The 24,379-nt window shown below is 35.1% G+C and overlaps 2 protein-coding genes across 2 annotated transcripts; both read right to left on the bottom strand.

The window, feature by feature from the left end:
- Positions 1-1,924: 1,924 nt before the first annotated feature.
- Positions 1,925-3,143, bottom strand: LOC127794835 (glutamate receptor 2.2-like). Its single transcript, XM_052326090.1, has 2 exons — positions 2,864-3,143; positions 1,925-2,715 (listed from the first exon to the last, which is right to left on the bottom strand). The coding sequence occupies exons 1-2, from the start codon at positions 3,141-3,143 to the stop codon at positions 1,925-1,927; spliced, it is 1,071 nt and encodes a 356-aa protein (XP_052182050.1).
- A 17,627-nt stretch (positions 3,144-20,770) lies between these two features.
- LOC127795568 (glutamate receptor 2.7-like) lies at positions 20,771-24,379 on the bottom strand. Its single transcript, XM_052327337.1, has 5 exons — positions 24,066-24,379; positions 22,575-23,917; positions 22,137-22,449; positions 21,525-21,928; positions 20,771-21,378 (listed from the first exon to the last, which is right to left on the bottom strand). Exons 1-5 carry the CDS (start codon positions 24,352-24,354, stop codon positions 21,013-21,015), a joined length of 2,715 nt encoding a protein of 904 aa, XP_052183297.1. The 5' UTR covers positions 24,355-24,379; the 3' UTR covers positions 20,771-21,012.

Here is a 24,379-nt window from a genome sequence, read left to right as displayed (position 1 = left end):
TTTTATTATTAAATAATTTAAATAAAATTTTACTGTAATTATCTAAAATGTGATAATAAAATAATTTAAATTATTATATTAATATATTGAAATATTTATTAATAGTTTGCTATATTAAAAATTTATTTTTTCTATAAATAAAAATTATATTAAACGAAATCTATATAATATTTAAAAAAACATTAACTAAACTTAGGATTCTCAATTATAGAATAGAACAATACTAATGACAGAACCCATCTGATCAACACAATGGGTTTCAGATTGTTGAATTTCATCTATAATTCAAAGACAAAATTAGAGAGGACAAATGATAAAGAGATATATTTATTTTTTTTCTTGATCAACATTAATGTTTTATATATAACACTTATATTAGATAGTGACATATGATACTGTTTTTAAGTATAAGATACAATGTTGTTCATATATTGGCCCTATTTGTTACACCTTAATTAAAGAAATTATACCTCATAACTTCTTAGTTTATAGTTTTTAAAACTTAAAATAAATTGTGAACTTGTTTGTTGCAACTTCTCAGAAAGATGTACAAGCTGGGGTACCCTAACTTTGAAAAAGTCAGCTTGCACCCCTTCTAAAACCTAGTAGAAGGTATAAGTTATAATTCTACAAGTTAAAACAAACAATACATTATCACTTTTTTAAAGTTAGAAGTTAAAAATTACAGCTTTTAAGCTACAAAAAACATGCTCATTATGGTTTTTAAACTTTTTAACTTAGCAAAAAATTCTCATATTTATAAAGAGAAAGAGATTGACAAGATAACTCTTAGACTCCTTTCTATATAATGTAATCTCTCAATATTTTTTCATTTTTATGATTTCTAAAATTTAAAATAAAAAAATTTCAATAATATTATGATTTTTAAACTTTTTATTTATTTTTCAAATATAATATTTGTTTACATTTTACACACAGTTAATAAATATTATAAATAATTAATTATTATACATTTAATTGATATAGTTAGAATTTAGCAATATTATGATTTTTAATATTAATATATTCATTTAAATTATATAAATTAATTTTTTCATATTCATCTCATGGTTAAATGTAAATTTAAATATTCATTCCAAATTTAAATATTTATAAATTAATTAAATAAAAAAAATAAAAAATAAAAATTAATGTTAGCGACGGAATATTCAATCTGTGGCTAAATCAGCGACGGAAATCATAATCCATTGCTAATTTTATTTATTAAGTAGCAACGGAACAAAGTTCCGTCGCAAAATTTTAAAATAAAAAAATTAATTTTAATATTACTTTAAACAATTAAAATAAAATTTTAAATTTAATTTTTTATTATTAAAATTTAGCGACGGAACATCGTTAAATTTTAATAATAAAAAAATTAAATTTAAAATTTTATTTTAATTATTTAAACTAATATTAAAATTAATTTTTTACTTTAAAATATTGCGACGATAAAAAATTTCCGTCGCTAAAAATAGCAACATAAATTTTTTCCGTCGCTAGCTAAAATTTAATTTTCATTTTTTTTATTACAATTAATACTTAGCGATGAAAATATTTTTTCGTCGCTAAAAATAGCGACGGATTTTATTTTCCGTCGCAAAAAAAAAATTTAAAATTATTTTTTTTGCGACGGAATTTTTTCCGTTGCTATAACCCGTTGCTAATTGTGGAAAAAAAAATAATCGCAATCCGTCGCAATTCCGTCGCTGTTCCGTAGCAAAATAGCGAAGGAAATATCCGTCGCTGAAAATCCGTCGCTAAATCCCGAATTTCTTGTAGTGTTGACTATTTGAAAGGTTGATGATTGTAACTCTCCGTCAACTAAATTAAATTCACCACTCAAGTCATTGAATCTCATGTTTTGAATTGATAGAAGAAGCATTGGCCCCATTTTTGAGATTCCAATTACATCTAAGTCTGTCTAATTCTCTCCATTGGTATTTGATTTCAAAAATTTTGGTTTTGAAATTTGTGCTTTCTCCATCGCCATTGCTAATAACTTGACGCTACTATACGCCCACAAGCCATATATGTTTAGTTCACCTTCATGTTCTATATCTGGATTCTCTTGAATAAATCTCTTTCTCCATCTTTTCTTGAATTTGTCAAGCTCTTTGGACCTTGGAACATAAGTCTTGACACCTATTACACCTTGCATTGCTTCTATATGTGTGGGATCCATGGAATCTAGCAAACTTGTAATAGCATCTGTTATAATCCAAACATATCCCTGTCTCATCATTCCAACTTCCTTAACCTTCAGGAAAAGACGAGAAGCAAGAGGTAAAAGCATATGCACCACAAAAACCCTAGTCTGCATGGTTTGTAGCTTGTAGAGTTCTCGAAGGATATAATCATCTGTGGCTGACAAAGAAATGACACTTCGATATCGAACTTGCGTGTTGATTGGTAGCAAAGCATCAATTAGATGGGGAAGTATCCCACTACCATAAGAGTTGTCCTCATAGATTAACACTATCTGCCTCCAACTAAATGCCTTGATTATAGATACCAGGGCTCCAATTTGAGCGGATGCAATAGGCACTGCTCGAATGAAATATGGATTTTCTTTCGGCGATAGAGAAGGACTAGTTGCTAAAGAAATTATGGGAACTTGTGTTTTGTTGCCGATATTAATCACAAATTCTGCCTGTGTGGATGATTGTGGACCTAGTATTGCCTGTACTCGCACATTCTTGAGTAAGTCTATAACTGTAAAAACATGATAAATATGACAAAATTCAAACTGTAAGACTAGAAATATTACATAAGCATGCACAAAATGATATTCTCCTGGATATATACAAATGCTTGCTTTGTAGAATTTAATTATGAAAGAACACACAACATATATAATTACCAGCTGATGCAGCCTCAACAATATCAGTCTTGGAATCTCTAGGGTGAAGAACAAGCCTTGTGGTAAAATTGAGGTGAGTGGCATAGAAATCTTCAAGTGCCATGTCCATGCATGTCTTTGTTATCTTCTCGACAATGGTGTCTTTGTCAAGAATCAACCCCACATCAACCTTAACAACTTGCCCGCCAAGCACATTATGTAGGAAGCCCGACGAGAGCAATAACAGTACAAGCATAGAAGAAGAAGAAGAAGAGGAGTATTCTGAATCAAGCTTAGCCATCAATTCCGGTGGAATTAATCCCTAAATCAATATTATATCTTGCTTCAACTAATTAGTTGCAGAATATTTATGCATATATATATATATATTAATGGGGTGGAAGACTACTGATGATGACACCACGCAGTTTCAACCACTAATATTGACCAAGACTGATCGTGATAGTCAGTCAGTATTAATCCAGTTGATTGTAACATATTTGCAGCTTGCAATCTAGATTTCTTTGGGGTTTAATACTAGGATCGTTGGTTAATTATTGACGAAGCGATGCATGCCATTCGTTCGTCAAAGAAGACGATGCATACCGTTCGTTGGTTAATTAATACTAGGATCGTTGGTTAATTCGTTCGTTAATTTTGACATGTAATTTCCAAGGAAATTTCATGTTATTGTCGTGCATCCACAACAACTAATTAAGTTGGTTTTATATCTATATATTTAGGGGTGTGGAATGGTTATGACTGAACCAAATCGACCAAAAAATACTAATCGAGCCGAACAACATATAATAATTGAACCGCAGTAATCGACTAATTTCAACTAACCAAACTAACCGAAATCCAAACCGAGTTAACCAAATTGATAGCAAATTGTGCAAAACCATAAATTGATAGAGAAATTGATATAGAAACAAACCGATTTACAGAAATGAAATAGAGGAACAACATCAATTGATACACAAAAGTTCAAACCTATTTATAATGAGGAAGAATCAAAGGAAATACATGCGAGAGAACACAAATCCATTTGTGCAAACAAAGAAACACAAACGAAAAACCCATAATGCAAATGAAGAAATACATCAAGAAACTAATCTTATTGAAATTCAAAAAAAAAAAAAAAATTGAAAAATCTTACAAAACCCTAACCTAACTGTCGGTACTAATCTCTGTCGACGGTTAGTCGTCGTTGGTATGGGTCGATTGTCCAAGCACAAGGAAATGAAGAAACAAAGAGACAAAGGGGACGATGATTGACGAATGGAAAGGCGTTGGTCTGAGTCTGACGAAGGGGACGACGATTGGCGAAGGAAAAGGTGAGGCGACCTACTGCTGATGGCAAAAGGAAAGGTGTCAAAGGTGGAGGTGATGATTACTGATGGCGACGGACTCAAAGGGTTCAATGGGTTTTTCTCTCTATCAGTCTTGGTTTATCTCAGTGTCTCACGTCTGTCTCAGTCCAGCCTTCTAGGTGAGTGAGAGTCTTTGCCTTGGGTTCTGTCGCCCGGGAGGGAGGGAGGTTTATGGGTAATAAGATATGCACTCTTCGGTTCGGTTCTTTGGTTATTTATACCAAAATAATCGAATTGAACTGAATAATCAATTTTTAGAGAAAAATATAACCAAACCAAACTATTTCCTATGAAAAATTGAACTGAATCAGTTCAGTTCTATTAGTTCGGTTTATCCAAACTTCTGCTCACCCCTATCTATATTAATGCATATTATATATACATATATATAATATAGTATACATAAAATTAGTCTAGATTACAATTCATTTTGCAATCTAAATTAATTAAAATGACGTCATTTCTTCTGCTCTATGGCTTCCCCTTTTCTTTCTCTTCCCTTCTCTTTTAACATGAATTATTGAATATCCGATGATAGGGCTAATTGACAACTCAATGGCAAGGCAAATGCGAGCTAAAGGCAAGTCTGATGGCGATGCGACCAAGGTTCATTGGCCAGACTAATTTTAGGTATTATATGTATATGTGAATTTCTTTTTGTGAATAAAAAATATTTAAACATTTTTACAAAAGTTTTCAAAAGATAATTGTATCAAAGAAGGCAAACTCCTATGCCAAGTCCACCAAACCAAAATTATCTTATATTATACTTTAGTTAATTCTTCTACCTTTAAAGTTTAACTCAGTAAAATACAAACAAGCTAAGCCTTTTTTTCAAAGTAGAAGAAAAGCAATGACTAGGACTGAAACTTAAAAAGACATTATTCCAAACTCGGTTAACTATTATATATAGCACCTATTAGTATTAGTGTATATGTATATGTTTTTTGTTTACATTAAAATCGACTTTGGAAAATGAGAGGCTAGGCTCTTCTTCAAAGCACCCAATTTCCATGGAGAGCATTAAATGCGCGGGAACAAGAAGACCTGTAATTTGTATAGAAGAAAATGCATGCATTCTTCTTCTTAAGCATTAGTCATTTACAATCAAATTTCACACGAACTTCCTTGTTAACTTCTTCTGGTTGTTACTTAAGGAGAAATTAACGTTTGGTAAGTAAATTACAAAGAAATTAATTTAAGTCAAGTCATAAGGTCACCCCCTTAGAGTCAAGCTTGACCCATTTACTGAACGAATTAAATATACATTTTTTATTTTGTAATGATATATTGAAGTGATGGAATATTAATCTAGATTATTAATTTGCAGACCAGCCAAAGTTATTAATCTAGATTAATTTTCAGTTGTTATCCTACAATTTACAAGTTGGTTTCCAATGGCTCAACCCATATTACAAAACTAGCTAGAGATGGAGATCCCCCTTTGCGATGCATATGAGTTTTTAATAGATTGACGCATACATATATTTAGAATTTAATTTTATAAAATATATATATTTTCCATCACTAGACAGACAAATTAAAGAGCCCCTAGGCTTGTTCAAAGCACACATTTATCTTTTATTTTTGATAAGTATGAATTTGAAGGATATATTTTCAAAGTACCCATAGTCAAGGAGTCATTTAAAATTTCGAATGACTTTTCATTAAAAAAAATTAAATGACTATAAATCTTCCATTTGATATATATATATATGGTTTAGTTCCAAGTCGTTATAGTCAAGGTCTACCATGAGGGTAGGTGACTTGACCTAGGGCCCCAATCAAAGAAGGCTCCCAAAAAATTAAGTTCAAGTTTTGAATATATATTTTAAATATATAATAAAAATATGTTAAAATACATAATTTACATCAATTCTATTTGAGCTTTATTGATAAAGTAGTAGATTATAAATCAAAAGTTTCTTAAGTCACTGGTTCTAGTCACTCCACCAGTACATTTGAATTTTTTTATATTTTAATGTTTTTTGAGGGATAAATACCAATCTTACAAAAAAAATTTACATTTTAATATTTTTTAAACAATAAATACCAATCCCACAAATTTTATAAGAAAAATTAATAATTTAGTGAATTTTTTTACATTTTAATGTTTGTTAAATAATAAATACCAATTCCACAAATTTTGTAAGAAAAATTAATACCTTAATGAATTTTTCTACATTTTAATGTTTTTTAAACAATAAATATCATTCTTGTATCGAAATTTTGTTAAAAAAATTAATACTTTAGTCATTGAACTTTTGAAAATTTTTAGTTAAAATTTTTAAATTTAAAAATTAATTGTATAAACTGTTAATATCATAATTCGATCTAAAATCTTAAAAGTCTAAGGACCTAATAAAATTTTGGTTTATGGGCTTGGTTTGGGCCTCCAAAATATCAGGGCCAACCCTGTTTATAGTTAATGTTCCCATAACATAGATATCAGTAATCAATTAAAATTATAAATTTTTTTACAAGATTGAGATTACTTTTAAATTAAATTGGTCTTAAAATTTCTACACAAGTGAAAGAAAATATATTTTAAATAATTTTTTTAAACAAAACATAAGTGCCAAAAGAGCGGGAGGAGTTACACAATCACTTCAATCTTTTCACAGTCAATTCCATAGCACTATCAATCATGTCCCACATAATGTTCATCTTAACAAAAAATTAATAAGTTGTTGATTATATCAATAAACAATTGTAATCATGCAATCAAAGTGCAGTTAATTTATTATAACTAGAAAGCTCGTGACAATTCATATGTGTTCATTAGTTTATACAATTGAAATATTATCATGAATTGGTGTATTAGATCCGTTGTGAAACATCCTTCTTCTGGAGAGAAAATTCCCCCGACATTATGAAAGATACTTGTAGCTGGACTTTGAGGCCAATCAAATACTGCAGTCGCTGCTAGTGTAGAAATTGCCATCCCTTCAACTATGGCAACTGGTATTTTGCATCCATCAGACTAACCATTTTATAGCTTATCAAAGCTCGTGGCCATCATACTAACCTTTCGCCTGATTGAGCAATCGGAAGCCAAAATGGTTTTGTTCTCATATAGGAAGTTAGAAATGAAAACGATGAGAGCAAAAAGCGAAGATACACTAGTAATAAGGAAGAGTCCCTTGAAAATTTCAAATGTGAGACTTCCAAAGGTGACCACGATGTTATTTTGGTCCATACAGTCTTTTTCTTTGCTAAATCATTTAGCTATAATTTCGTTCATTTTTTCCCCTCTTTTAAACTAAATATGGCTCTTAAAACATTAGATACAAAGGAAGATCCCTTTGCAAAAGGGATATAATTATAAGGATATAGTTAACTTGAGAGAGAGATAAAGATCAACATAGTTATAGGGATATAATTGAACAAAAAATGACATAATTATAAGAATATAATTGAAAAAATGAGAGAGAGAAAGAGAGAGACTCACAAAGCCAAAACCTTCAGAGCTGGGAGTTGGTCTTCCTCCCATAACATACTTGAAACAATATTTGGAAAGAAGTAGTCTCAAATAAGTGATCTCATCGACAATTACAGCAACCCCTCTATTCTTACGTCTTTTGGAAAGGGTTGCATTATATGTTTGTAAATTGTAAGTTCTTAACTTGGAAGGATTGAAGCCCATACTCTTCAAAAGTTCACCAACAAAAGATTCTTCTGCATGCCCAATATAGCCTACATTTTTTATGAGATCATTGATGTTTGTGATAGTGGGTTATAGTTTTTGCACAGCTAGCATTGACGTTAAGCTTGTTGTGTAACATGATGTCACTATTAACACCACAAACACCCATACAGCTAAAATAAATCTTGATAAATTGTTAACTACCTTCTCTCCTGCTCAAAATAGGAAAGTAAACAAATTCATTAATATACAATCTCAATATACTTGTGATGTGCCTTGTAAAAATAAATGGATGAAGTGGATTACTAAAAATAAATGAAAGAATTGAAAAAATGAGATAGCGCCACGTGGCCATGTGAAAGCCCCCGCGCTCATGGTCGCGACCCCGAGTGACCCTCACCCGAGGGTCTCCCATGCCCACACCCCCAAGTGACCTCACCAGGGGGTGCCCCACGCGTCGCACCCCCAAGGGACCCTTACTCAAGTGTGCCATAGGCGCTCCTTCGTGCCTATACTTGCGATTCGCACATCATTATCCCTCGAGACCCGATCAAAACTATCTCCGAGTTACTCATCGAGAAAATTGGGTCACCCGATACCTGGTAGCTTCTTCCATCAGTATAAATAGAGGGGTATTTCCCCTCATTTTCTATGCGATCTCTTACACTCACATTTCTTTCTTACTTTTGACTACTCTATATATTCGAGAGGCTAACTTAGGCATCAAAGGGCTTATGCGGGGATCCTCACACGTGCCCTTGACTGATCTTCTTTTTGGACAAATCATCCATCGCTCGGAGGGGTCATCCATCGCTACCATTCTACCCCGAGAGACTCATCCATCGTTGTCAGTACCCCTAGGAGAGTCATTCATCATTGTCGCTCCACCCTGAAAGAGTCATCCATCATTCTCGATGGTCACCCATTGTTTGGATAATCCACACGTGAGTTATCCTAATGCAATTTTCTATCTATAAATTCATTGTTGTAATTGAGAAACAACAATTAGCGTTAACATGCACCTTTTGACGCATACGGTTCAAAAAAATTGCGAAAAAAAGAATCAATGTGTAGATTCCAGCCCTCTTTCTTTTTTCATAGTAGGCTCTTTCTAACTTTTAACGAAAGGGCTTTCTCTTCGATTTTTCAATAAAAATGGTTGTCTGTGGAAAACTAAGAAAAGGCCACGAAGCAACTCACTCGACATGGCACAAACTCGAAGCAATTGTCAGATGCCCTGGTGCTCAATCACCCCAACGAGAGATTCTTTTTTGTGTAGAAGATCAACATTAGTCCACCCATGAGGGCTAACTAACCCTTATCCATCAGGGCCAGCCACCCCTCACCCATGAGGGTCAGCTCCTCCTTATCCATCAGTCTTCCCGGGAGGACCAACCACCCCTCACCCATCAGTCCCCTCGTGAGCGTCATCCATCTCTCACTTATCAACAATCGCCCTTTCTGGGGTCTCCTCACCCATTGGGGATTTAGCTTCAAGCATTGTCCCTTAACACCTCACATGCCCTTCCAGGACCCTATTTTCCAGGTCACATTAGCTCAAGAATACATTACCCATCTATGGTTCCTTAAGCTAAATAAAAAGCACTATGGCAGTAGCATGCCAATGGGGTGCAAGCTCTTCGTGAAATGGTTGTGATTTTGCGAGACTTGGTTCTTTATGGATCAATTCCAACCACTTTGAGAAATTTTATACCAAAAATAGCTCCGTCCAGTAGGGCTTGTCAGGAGGTACCAGGAAACGACTCATATTAGGAGGCCATCCCCGAGACTCATGCTCAATCCACCTCTTATTAAAATAATCAACCAAGGTCTTCTATGAGAGGGGCTTATACCCAAGCTTCTCCCCATCAAGGAAATCAAGGAGGGACTGGTCATTGAAGGGTAAATAGTCCAAGCCCTCAAAGGGGGAAATACTTTGAAACAGTGACTAGCATCCCCACGGAAGGAGGTCAAAATTCTCCTAAACCTGTAACAAGGAGAAACAATGAGCCTGACAACAACCCTACTACCTTTAGTACTTGAGAGGCAGTGGGCATGAAGAAAATGATTGCGCGAGTGTTGCAACAAAATAAGTTATTACCAGTTCCAAAGGAGCAATCCCGAGGGAGATTGCTATTTGTGAAAAATGTAATGAAATGGCCCTTGCCTAGGAAGTTTAGGATACCCCAAACAAGCCCTTACTCAGGCAAGAACGATCCTTATGATCACGTTCAGAATTATGAGTCTTCGATGATACTTCGTGGATGGGACGATGAGATAATGTGTAGGGCCTTCCCATTAACCCTAGTTGGACATGCTTGAGCTTGATTTAATAGTTTATCTAAAGCATCCATTTCCTAATTTGAGTAGCTAAAGGAAAAATTCATTAAAGCGTTCATTATTAATAGGAAGAACGACGCAACATATCTCCTTAGCATTTAGTAGGGGAGCAAAAAGACCATACGCCATTATGTGGACAGGTTCCAGAATGTAACGCTTAAGATTGGTAATCTACTGATTGAAATGATAGCATTTACTATGTTACAAGGGACGTGACTAACTTTCTTCTAAGAATCCCTATCTTTAGACCCTCCGAAATCCCTAACAGATTTGTTTGTCAGAGCAAATAAATACTTAAACCATACAGAAGTAATGACGATTGTGACAATAGATGAGGACAACGAGTAAAATAAAAAATAGCGAAATGTTGGAGAATACCGTAATTGGCTACAAGAAAGGGCCCGAAGGCTAGAGGATGCCAGGCTCCAATTCAATCACTACACCCGGCTCACCCAACTTCAATCTACCATATTAGCAGCCATAGAAGGATCGAGCCTCATCAAACTTTCGAAAATCGTGGATCGGCCTATAGAGAAGAATCAGGATGAGTATTGTCGATACCATAGAACTCATGGCCATTTCACTAATCAATGCCTGGAATTGAAAAATCAAATTGAGATGCTTATTCGGGAAAGACACCTATAGAGATACACACAGAAAGAAGGGAAAACGATAAGGAGTCACGAAAAAGGGAAGAAAGACCTAAAGGACAGGAAAGACATAATCAGAAACAACAAAAGAGAAGGAGCAACTACAGACAGAATTCCCCTTTGGATAACAAATTGACACACTAGGCTATACATGTCATTTCGGGTGGCAAAACCCCAAATTGTGTTGTCCCCCTTATATGACTTGTTTGCTTGACAATTGTTAATAATATGAGCCCAAGGCGAGATCATAGACGTAGGCACATTTGGATGAACCACATCAAAAAAGAAATGTCTGTACTCTCGTGTGCAATACATTATCCTTATTATGTCCATTATAATCTGTCTTCATTTTTCGGGATGAAAGGAAAGATCAATCAAAAGTTATCTTCAAAAATCCTATTACCCTACACATAGCTTGATAATGAGGTAAAAACCAAAGACTCATTGTCTCATTAACAGCCCAATAATGAGTAAGACAATAAGCCCGTTGCCCTACGCATACCCTACCAACGAGGAAAAAACAAAAGCCTTTTACCCTGCACGTAACCGACAACAAGGAGAAAGCTAAAAACACGTTACCCTTCTCATAGTTCGGTAACGAGGAAGATAACAAGCCCATTGTCTCACACATGGCCTGGCAATGGAGGAAAAATAAGACATTATCTTGCATGTAGCCCGACAATGGATATTCTTTTTAATCGTGAATGTAAGCATTATCTCGAACCACAAAAATAAAATATTGATGCTCTTTAATTGTAGACGTAGGCGTCACGTCGAATCGCGAAAACAAAATATGGATGTTCTTTCTAAATCGAGGGCGTAGGCATTACATTGAACCACGAGAACAAAATATATTACAAATATAGACATTACGCCCATAATACCAGGAAGAATATACACACAAAACTAGGGAGCCACGATGTTATAACAAAAAAGGCCCCAGTGCCCCGTTTACAGCCCAGCAATGAGGAAAACACAAGCTTATTGCCCCACTCATAGCCCGGCAATGAGGGTGTTTGTCTTGTGCTAAGCAAACAGGTACTACAACAGCATTAGCCTTTTTTTAGTTGGTATCTTCTTTGATGATATGGGTGATCAGGTCGACTAGGGATAATTGCTTGTGCTTTTGTTTTAGTTGCTGCTTGTAATGGCTCCAAGATTTTGGTAACTTCTCAATCAACAATCCAGCTACAATTTCTTTCAGTAAGTTGATTTTTTCTACCTTAGATTTTCCAAGAGCTTGTGGTATTCATTGTTTTGAGCCTTGATGTCTTTTTTATCAGTCATCTCCCAATGATAATAGTTGCCAATAACAAATTTATGTTTGCCAGCATCCACCACAATGTACTTAGTGATCATGGAGTCCCAAATCTACTTGGATTCCTTATAGGAACAATAGACATTGAAAAGTTCATTGGATAAGGTACTAATACTAGTATGTCTACATACCTTACTGGCATAAAGGCATGACTCCATTTGTTTTTCATCAGTAGGATCCAATTTGGACTGGGTCAGAGTAACAACAACGCCATGCATATCAAGGATTGAGGAAATACGCTCTTGCTAGCGCTTGAAATTTTAGCCTCCAAAAATCTCAATTTTAGAGATATCAGGGAATGGTTTTGCATATGGCATTATGGGAAGAACGACAGTCGGAACACCATTAGTGGTAGTGATATTGGTGTTGGCAGTAACAGGGTCACCATTAGGAATGACAACTGATAGAGTTGTAACTTGAGAGTCAATCATAAAAGTTGTGGGTTGGTTGCATCTATTATTAATCTCGAACATATTTTGATTAATAAAAGTATTTTCTTCTTTTAATACTTAATTAGCAATACGTTCATCTTTATGTTTTCTTAGTTAAATGAAGCCCAAAGAGTATAACGATGTCAATTAGGTTATGATGAGATCATACTAATGAGATCGAATAACTGATACTTCATTCTTAAACTATTCCTGGTCATAGGTGTAACACTTCGCTTTTCCAAACGTGTTATAACTTAGGAAATTCCGGGCTAAACTATTCCAACATAACACAAAACTCCCAAAATTTCCAACTATCATTCATTTATCCTGAATGACAATTATCATAAATATCAAATGCAGAAGTTAAAAATCGAACCTTAAAATAACATAGAATCATAACAGTATTATATGATCGTTTCTTAAATATAATTCGTATTACATAACATTCTTTCATTTTACAAGACTATTCATCAAAAAGAACATAAGTTTCTCAATATTGTTAAAACATAACTGAATCTTCATGAAGAAGCAAAAAATAGGGACAACTTGCCAAATCCATCGAACACGACATCTCGTGTCGTCACATCTCAACCATCTCCTTGCCTTTGTTGCAAGCCCCAACTGGAACGCTTGAATATTGTAGGGGCATAGCCCAAGTTAAATGTTGAATCATCTAAGTAAGGGATTCATAACAAGCATGATTTGAGCATGAATGCAAAATAAAATAATAACATCATCTCTTCACCTTCCTTTAGTGACCACAGGAAAACCCTTTGCTATCACCATTTCCCAACCTCCATTCCGAGGCCAGGACATTTATTACCATTACCCAACCTCTCTTCCAAGGTCGGAACATTCATCAACATCCATGCTAAAATAGCATTCCAACCATCATTTCATCGCCTCCCTTCTGAGGTTGGGATTTAATATAACATCCATGATAGATTATTGATTTCCCGTGTCACCAAATAAACATATAATGCAACTGTCCATAACTCCATCTACTGCAACGGCCATGGCTGTTTCGACCATGACCGAATCAGCTAGAGGGAATACCCGGGAGCGTAGATACCTAAGAAAATGGGTATGACCCTAACGAACATCTTGAAGTATGATTTATGATATTAAAATAAATCGGATCAGAGACAGTTTTTGGTACAATTTTGAGTCAGGCTGAAATACCGAATTGTTGTAAGAGGCTTCTGAAAAGACAACGAAACCTTCAAAGAAGTCAAACATTACATAAGGAACAACCCTTACATGGTCTCCAGAGGAAACAAGAGGGTTTCGCAATCAAAGCGTAATTCTAGGCCAAAGTGTGATTTTTGAAAATTCCTGAGGAAGGTCAAAACGACATTATTTCTGAAACTTAGGGGGTCAAATAAAAATTTTAAAACGTGAGGGTCTCAACGAAAGTTTTGAAAAAATCAGGGGTCTTGCGGAAAGGGCCAAAATACATTTCAAAATTTGAGATGGGTGAAAGCGCAATTTTAGAAAAAGTTGGGTAGCTATGGCTGACCAAGCTTTCGGCTACCCATTCCATCACCGCTTTCGGCCACGGGAAACTCAAGGAAAAGGGCTAGAGGACCTCTGGGCTTGGCTTAGAGCTATCCATAGCTGACAAAAAGGATCGAAACGGATGAAAATTCAGTCGAAAGTTGGCCACTGTAAATCGGGTTTTGGGGTCATTTTTCAATGGGTTTGGACTGATCTAGGGCAAGAGAAGACATTAGTGGCCTTAGGTGAAGCAAGATTCGTCGTTTATGGGCTCGATTTTGAGTATAAAATGATGATCAAAGTGGTAGATTTCTTTCAAGGTTGGAGCATAAAATCGAGTATGTTAGAGGCCAAATCGAGTAATAAGGATAAGGGGCTTTTGATCCTTGAAGGTCGTAGAGCGTTTTTGAAAAATTTGCTAAGCAAATGAGTGATTTTGAGCGAGATTAGAAGCCTCACCGGAAACCTAGGTGGACGGGTTGGCCAAACCTATAACCGGCCAGTTGGGGCACCTTCGGACCTCCTTTCAAGCATCCAAAACATCCATTGGGATCGACTTCCAGGGAGCTTCAAGCCTATGTGGCTGGTTTCATCGCCGATGATCGCCGGCACCGAAGAAGACGACCAATGTGTGGGTTACACGCGCAGCCACTCTCCTTGGCGCATGGCCTATTAGGTATTTCTACAAAATTTTTTAATATTTTTGTAATTTTATTTTAGAAATTATTATGAAAAAATATTTGAGAAAATATTCAAGTAGATATTTATTTTGGAATATTAGTGAGGAAAAATTGGAGAAAATTTGAAATAAATTGAGAAAAAATAGGGTTTAATATTTATTTGGATAAATATAATGAATATGGTGCTTTGTGGCTTAAATTGAGTGATTGTGCGACTTTCGAGGCGGTACATGCTTTTCGAGGTGATTTGATTTTTAAGTTAAATGTGAGTGGTTCTCCCCAAAAGCTTGTATATGATATGATTGTTTATATTGTGCATAATACTCATGAAAGTTATGATCATTTTATCATATTTGCTCATATACTATTGCATGGAAAGTCATAATTTTCGCATGGCACGATATTATTGGCATATTGATACTTGTGCATGGGATTGGGATGTCGCCCTGATAGTGTAACCCTAATTCTCCAATAGCAATTGAGGGAACAACGTTACGATTATCCTGAAAAAGAATGTCAGGATTTTGTCTAGAATTCCATGCCAAGCTGGTAGGTCAGGGAAGTTACACTAGGACATATATTCATTTATGTTACTACATCACGCATTCATGTAACTGTTATTTTAACCCTCACTTAGAAGATTCATCTTCTAATGTTGGACGTATGTCCTTAGAATATTCCACATTCCAAGTGAGATGAGCAATCAGAAGGACAAAGGTATGGTTGAAGCATGATCTTGATAGAAGTCTTTGCGGGCCCTATGCAAGGCTAAGTACTAGTCATTTTGTTTATTTATGTTATGTGGATTTTAATGGTCATTGTAATGATGTGATGGGCAGACGATATGTATGAACCCATGTATGTTATGTTTTTTAAGATTTCGATCTTATTTCCGCTGGTGATTATGAATTTCATTTCCTCGGTAATAATTTTGAGAATGTTATTATTATGCAAGTGTGTTGAGGATTTTAGTTGATTCATTTAAAAAAAAAATTACTAGCATATAATACAACGCCCTGAAGAGGCTGGGGCGTTACAATAGTAACTTGAAAATTTTCTAAAAATTCTGAAATTACTTTATTTTATTTTGGGGTATTACAATAGAACTATAAAATGGAGCTTCTATATTACCGTTAAGATCGGTACACACTATGCATGCTCGCAAGGAATATAGTTGATCTCATTGACTACTTGTGTGGTGATACTAGTGTGTAGGTGCTCATTAGTGAATGAGTTAACTGAATAACCTAACTTGAGAACAGCTAAATGGTAACTCTCACTAAATGTTAATTGGGAGTTATTTGTAGTGATAGGTGCTAGTAATCTCTATTCCTGAGATATCACTGTTATCTTGTATGAGAAGCATCATGCTTTGATGCCACCGTACAAGGTCCAATAAGATGGGGTCTCTAATAGAGTGGTTATTGGGTATGATCCAAATCATGCGAAGGTAAGTGAGTACGCAAGATGGAATCTATTGAGGTTAGTAATAATTTTAAAAGGTATATGCCCTATGTGAATGATGAAGTCACAACTCAAGAAGTCATTGGCCAACGCGAATAGTTGAGAATTAATAAGAGTTATTAATTAAACTATAGGAGTTGTGGACTTAACATTCTTACACACAGTGTTCGTTATTAGAGGCTTGACATTTCACCATACTTCTAGGCCATATCAGGGTATTATGATAGAGGGATTGAATAATACTGAAACTCATCGCGAAAAAACTTATCTGAAGTGTTGTTTGCATTTCATTATGATATGGGGATCATGATATAGTGCTAGACGTCAATCTTGGTCTAAGGCAAGATGATAATTTTTGTCATGTGATGACATAAATTACAAATCATAATCAAAGAGTTTAATTAGGAATAAGATTCTTTAATTGCCCCTATGCCATCTTCATAGTGAATCTATAAGGTCACACACAAACAAAGAGAAGTTTTATGGCAAATTCAGTGGGACAAAAGAGTGTTTTGGGCCCGGATGAATTAGTGGATTTTTGGGCCGAGCTAGAACTCGTGGAAAAGTCCATGGGATGTTAAAAGTTGAACAAAAAAATAAGAAATAGGGAGAAAAATGGCAATGAGCCGCGTTTGGCATGGCCTGGGGCTTGCTTACGCATGGTCCAGTGAATGCGACTCGCATGTGACTTGCCCATTGTTGGGTTGGTCGCGGCTCTAGCGTGTCTAGAACGTGCTAGGGTTTGGCCTTCCCCCTTTAAAAATGGTCCTATAGCCTTTGTTTTTTGAGTGAAAAAAATTACTTTTGAGAAAAGTTAAAAAAAATATCATATTTTTATGAAAAATTGGGTCCGATTTTGCATTCTTGGTGAAAGAAAATCGAAGAGGCATGCTCAGTGACATTCATAAAGCTTGTCTTTGGTGTGATGAATCACCTGTAGAGGTGGGTGACATCTTGTAGCACAAAGATATAGCCTTTTGTGTGTTAGGATAACCAAAAGGTTAGAGCATGTTCTCTTTGTCATTTTTAGACCGTTTTTTGTTTTCAGTTTTTCAAAACAGTGAAAACGTGCTCTCTTTATTATTTTCAAAAAAACATTTTCAAAAACAAGAAATTTTTTTGTAAAGGAAATGCAAAACAACAAAAAATCGTTTTGGTTGTTTTCAGCCAAAACACGGTTAAAAAACCAAAACATGGAAAACGGTGTTGTCTCTTCTCTGTCCCTTCTCTCTTCCAGATCCGACGAGCTCCCTACCTTCTTTCTCCTCTCTTGCTACATGTGCTCTCTCCTGTCTCTCTTCCTTGCTTCCTCTCTCTCTTCCTTCTTGGCTGACGACACACCTGCCACAGCCATCTCCGCCACAAGTCGCGGTCTCGCTATTCCTTTTCTCTTCTAGATCAGAATCCTGTCTCTCTCTCCCTTGTTGGCCGGCGACGTGCATGCCATGGCCATCACAACCGCGAGCCGTCATCGCCGCGACCAGCAACCCAGATCTGCCTCGCCTCGCCTTCGTCGTTTCAGCAACTCTGTCGTGCCTCGACTTTGCCTATTCCCATTGTTGCAGCAACCCAGATCCGTCGTTTGCCATTTGCCTACGCCATCAATCACTTCCTCCTGTGGCTCTTCCTCTTTAGGTTGAAGCCCTTGTACTTATTGGAGGATTATGTATGATTTTGTATTTTTGTATGGTTAAATCTAGATCTCTGAATCTGTTTGAGGAAATATGTATGATTTTGTATTTTTATTTCTAATTTGGTGATTGTTAGTATGATAGATGGCAAGGCAATTGTTAGCTATTTATGATTTTGGTGATTTTTATTTCTAATTTGGATATGTGAATTTGTTTGAGAATTATGTATGATTTTGTATTTTTAAATTTTGTATTTTTATTTCTAATTTGGTGATTGTTAGTATGATTTTGTATTTAGTACGATAGATTTTGTATTTTCACTCAATTATTTCATTTGATGCTACTGGCTATCTTTTTGGAGTTTGTGTTCTTGGGTTGTTGTAATACAAGCTTGGAGATTAAATGCTCATTGTATTATGTGATGTATTTGAAAGAAAACAAATAGAATAGATTTTAAGAGCAATGGCAGCCAATCCAATTGAATGAAAAGAACTATGTTTGCCTTTGAATTGGGTCAGTATTCCATGTCCCATTAGTGTTGCATTTTTTGCTATTAGTTTTGTTCATCGAGATTATCTTTTATTTTTATTTTTATTTTTATATTTTTTATCAAAGTTAATTTATTTCTTATTTTTATTTTTTATAAAGAGAAAAAAATATTACAAATTAACCAATTTCAAAATATATTATTTAATAATATATTAGTATTAAACTGTTTTAATTTAATAAATAATCAAATTTATTAAATAAAATATTATAAAATAATTTCTTTTAAAGTAAACGCATTTTTTAGTTTTCAATTTTACAAAATAATTTATTAAAACGACAAAAAGAACACATTTTCAGTAATCTTAAAATAGACATTTAAAATAAAAAATTAAAAATAAATTTAAAAGTCAAAATTCAAAATTAAAATACAAACAAAACACCACCTTAGTTTTTTGTTATTATTTATTATTTTTAAAAAATTTATATATTTACAAACTAGATCTGTTACTTTTAGATTTTATGATTGACCAAAGAGTTTGATTGATAAAAAAAATTTAAAATTTCCATTGAGTTCCGTTCATTGAAATCCAACAACAACAACAACAACAACAACAACAACAACAACAACAACAACAACAACAACAACAACAACAACAACAACAACAACAACAACAACATTGGTGTTAGTAGCATCAGCGGTAGAAAAGTCATCGGAAACATAAGTGTACTCTGTTGCGTAAAAGTATGCTTGGGTTGTTAAAATAATTATGAAAAACTAAATTAGACCTGGAAGAGGCACAGTCACAATCGCAGGAATGCCCTCTGGTGGCACAAGTATTGCTAGAGAAAACAAAAAGAACAAGATCAAAAGCCCGAGACGTGTTAGACAGTGTCCTCAAGGGTATTTCGCTAGTGTAGCGTATCCTCCAGGATTCAACAAACTCTTTCGGCTTGAAATCAGGAATAGGAACAACAAGAAAATTTAATAAGAGAAAACCCAACAAACAGAGCAAAAAAGTGTTCAGTGGAGGGAGAGACTCATCTGTTCTCATTGTATCTGAAACAGAAGCCAATGGTGGTATTTATAGCTGTCAAACTATGTGAATGTTGGCGAATAATAAAAAATGATTTGGTTCATTGGAGAAAAATAAATAGGATTTAATTTGGATATTATCCAGCAAATGACGAAGTCTTCAATGGCTAGAGGGGTGGTGGACAACCTGGTAGAGGAGCCAAATCTGGTAGTTTCTGAGTCTCTCTCTCATTCGGACTCCAAGCAAACTTAAATCCTATTTAGGAACCAGAAGAGAAAGAGTGAGAAAGAGAGAGAGAGAAAAGGGTTGGTATGATAAGTTTTGAAAAAGCTTCAAAAGGTTCTTGGCCATATGTAAGCAATTGACATAAAATATGCAAACTATTAGACAAATATCTTTTAAAATATTTTTATTTACAACAAATTTTCGGTCAGCTGATCGATCATTCGAGCTCAAAGCTCCCACCTGCACAGGAGCCTGCGCTTTCCTCCATAGACCGACTTGTTCTGTGTTTAATCAACAAATCCCATGTCAAAAAACAAACAAAATCGATCCTTCCGATGCCAAGAAAGGGTATTGAAATGGTGGGAGCTCGAAAGTGGAATCTGATTCCCAAGTTTTGAGAAGAAGTAATACTAAATCTGTGGGCTTAAGGTTGTGATTACTTACCGGAAAGCAGCTGGCATTCAAGGATATCGTGGCGAAGGAGATGGGCTTCCTTTTCTTCTTCTGCGTTAGCTAAAGATAAACAGATAGATATAAGTTACGCCCACCACCAACTCATGGAAGTGGCGGCGATGGAGCAAACCGCAAAGCTCTGAAGACGTGTTCCTTGGGGTTAGGGTCACATTCAGAGAGCTAATGGAGAATCTTTGGAAAATTAGTTATAGGTGGGTTATTTATTTGTACGGTCTCATGTAATTGGAGAGTAAATTACTAATTAAGTTCTGATTTTTGGAGGATTGTTTACCCTTAAAGTGAACATTTGTCATTTTCTTTTTCTTTTCATTTTTTGACAAAATAAGCAAGAAAGGAAAGTGTCAAGGAAAGCAGAGAGTTTAGAGCCTTGTGGGAACAAGATATCCTTATTTGACGATAATACTTTGCAATTATCGTCAAATTTCTCGAATTTTGTTTAAATTGCTTAGACTAAAGATTTTTATGAGAATAAAGTTAGCAGACAAGATTGAACGTGATTTTCTTGAAAGAAAATATATTTTAAATAAAAAATAAGTGCCGAAAAAGCAAGGAGTAACACAATCTCCTCAATCGTTTCACAGTCAATTTAAGAGCACTATTCTGCTTGCCCAAGATACTGTTCATCTTAACCAACAATTAATAAGGTGCGCTGATTCTGTCAATAAACGATGGTCATCATACAATTGAAGTGCAGTAAATTTATTACCAACTAGAAAGGTCATGACAATTCGCATTTTTTCATTATTTTATACAATTGAAATATTATCATGAATTGGTATACTATAGGTCCTATTGTGAAACATCCTTCATCTGGAGAGCAAATTCCCCCGGCATTACGAAAGATATCTGTTGTAGCTGGACATTGAGGGCAATCAAATACTGCAGTCGTTGCCAATGTAAAAATTGCTATCCCTTCATCTATGGCAATTGGTTTTTTTTGCATCCATCAAAGGAACCATCTTTTTGCTTATCAAAGCTCTTGACCATCATACCAGCCTTTTCCCTGATTGAGCAATTGGAGGCTAGAATGGTTTTGTTTTCGTATAGAAAGTTAGAAATGAATACGATGAGAGCAAAAAGCGAAGATACACTAGCAATGAGGAAGAGCCCCTTGAAACTTTCGACGGTCAGACTTCCAAAGGTGACCATGATGTCATTTTGGTCTATGCAATCTTTTTCTTGGCTAAACCATTTAGCTGTAATTTTGTTCATATTTTCCCCCTCTTTTAAACTCAATATGCCTCTTGAAACATCAGGTACAAGGGGAGATCCCTTTGCAAATGCCTACATGTAGAGATCAACAAAAAATGACATAATTATAAGGATATAATTGAAAGAGAGATAAAGATTAACAAAAAATAACATAATTAGTTGAACAAAAAATGACATAGTTATACAGATATAATTGAGAGAGAGAGAGAGAGACTCACAAAGCCAAAACCTTCAGAGGCATGAGTTGGTCCTACCATAACATACTTGGAACAATATTTGGAAAGAAATATTCTCAAATAAGGAATCTCATCGACAATTGCAGCAACCCCTCCATTCTTACTTCCTTTGGAAAGGGCTTCATTATATTTTTGTAAATTGTAAGTCTTTATCTTGGAATGATTGAAGCCCATACTCTTCAAAAGTTCACCAACAAAAGATCCTTCAGCATACCCGACATAGTCTCCATTTTTTATGAGATCGTTGATGTCAGTGATAGTGGGTTGTAGCTTTTGCACAGTTAGCATTGACGTTAAGCTTGCTGTGTAACTTGATGTCACTATCAGTACCACAAACACCCAAACAGCTAAAACAAATCTTGATAAATTATTAACTACCTTCTCCCCTACACAAAATAGGAAAATAAATAAACTCATTAATAAGCAATCTCAATATATATGCATATTCACTAATAGGCCTTTCAAATTCCATGCTAAATTTTGAAAACTAGTCCGAAATGTATTTCTAACATAAAGATGATATATATGGAAACCTATCAATGTTACATTCTATATGTTTTTTCATTTTGAGAGATATACATATAAAATACTTACTATGGGAAAACACTAGAGTGGAGAAGGAGAACCAAAATATCATTCCAACTTGTTGGTGCGGTGGGCCTCTGAATTCTTTGTTAACACGATGCTCTAGAACCCATACCACAAAGCCAATGAAGATGAACAATGCCCCAATTATTAACCACATATCCATTGTTAGGGGTTTCATAAAAATCCATGCATTCTTGCTTTCATCATCCTTAATAGGAACGATCATTGCCACCCCAGATTCTGTAAAAGGCATTGTAAAATCAACAAACTTGAATCTATTTGCTCGGATGGTTATGTCACCCACAACAACATCGAACTTCTGCAAATACAAAAACAAACTTCGTTGCTTTGGTCAGACTAAAAATTCCAAAGAAGCATAATGTGATTTCTAATTAAACATTCAACAATGAGTAGGGATTCAAGTTAGAAATTTAGATTACGTACATCAAGAGCAATTTGATAAACGAGGTTATCATAGCTTCTTGTAATATTAGCACCAGGAGTTACAAAAGGAATAAACTCATATTGGATAGCATAAGGGAGCAAATGATCCATCACTTCTTTAAACACATCTACACAAAAACCAATGGCAATGACAGCATTTGTTTGAGGATCCTTTTCCATTTCTATGAATCCAGAGAATGTATTGTCAACCGGAAATCCAACCCTCAACCTTTTTTCCGTTGTTGTCATTTCCCAACCTTTAGGCACTACATAAGATTCACCGGGCCATATGATTGGCTTGATGAGATCATCTTTGTAAGTTGTATAACTATCCTTGTCTGGCATTAAATGCTTTGAGATCCCATATTTTTTAGTCCAAAAGCCTACTTCCCAATCTCGTTTTCCAATCACATTGACTATTTGAAAGGTTGATGATTGTAACTCTCCATCAACTAAATTGAATTCACCACTCAAGTCATTGAATCTCATGTTTCGAATTGATTGAAGAAGCATTGGCCCCATTTCTAAGGCTCCAATTACATCTAAGTCTGTCCAATTCTCTCCATTGGTATTTGGTTTCCAAAATTTTGGTTTTGAAATTTGTGCTTTCTCCATTGCCATTGCTAATAACTTGACACTACTATATGCCCACAAGCCATATATGTTTAGTTCACATTCATATTCTATATCTGGATTCTCTTGAATAAATCTTGTTCTCCATCTTTTCTTGAATTTGTCAAGCTTTTTGGACCTTGGAACATAAGTCTTGACACCTATTACACCTTGCATTGCTTCTATATGTGTGGGATCCTTGGAATCTAACAAACTTGTAATAGCATCTGTTATAATCCAAACATATCCCTGTCTCATCATTCCAACTTCTTTAACCTTCAGGAAAAGACGAGAAGCAAGAGGTAAAAGCATATGCACCACAAAAACCCTAGTCTGCATGGTTTGTAGCTTGTAGAGTTCTCGAAGGATATAATCATCTGTGGCTGACAAAGAAATGACACTTCGATATCGAACTTGCGTGTTGATTAGTAGTAGAGCATCAATTAGATGGGGAAGTATCCCACGACCATAAGAGTTGTCCTCATAGATTAACACTATCTGCCTCCAACTAAATGCCTTGATTATAGATACTAGGGCTCCAATTTGAGCAGATGCAATAGGCGCTGCTCGAATGAAGTATGGATTTTCTTTCGTCGATAGAGAAGGGCTAGTTGCTAAAGAAATTATGGGAACTTGTGTTTTGTTGCCGATATTAATCACAAATTCTGCCTCTGTGGATGATTGTGGACCTAGTATTGCCTGTACTCGCACATTCTTGAGTAAGTCTATAACTGTAAAAACATGATAAATATGACAAAATTCAGACTGTAAGACTAGAAATATTACATAAGGATGCAAAAAATGATATTCTCCTGGATATATACAAATGCTTGCTTTGTAGAATTTAATTATGAAAGAACACACAACATATATAATTACCAGCTGATGCAGCCTCAACAATATCAGTCTTGGAATCTCTAGGGTGAAGAACAAGCCTTGTGGTAAAATTGAGGTGAGTGGCATAGAAATCTTCAAGTGCCATGTCCATGCTTGTCTTTGTTATCTTCCCGACAATGGTGTCTTTGTCAAGAATCAACCCCACATCAACCTTAACTTGCCCGCCAAGCACATTATGTAGGAAGCCCGACGAGAGCAATAACAGTACAAGCAGAGAAGAAGAAGAAGAAGAAGAAGAAGAAGAAGAGTATTCTGAATCAAACTTGGCCATCAATTCCCGTGGAATTAATCCCTAA

Source organism: Diospyros lotus, chromosome 2, assembly GCF_014633365.1.
Source record: "Diospyros lotus cultivar Yz01 chromosome 2, ASM1463336v1, whole genome shotgun sequence".
NCBI lineage: Eukaryota > Viridiplantae > Streptophyta > Magnoliopsida > Ericales > Ebenaceae > Diospyros > Diospyros lotus.
This window is presented reverse-complemented; position numbering and strand designations above follow the sequence as displayed.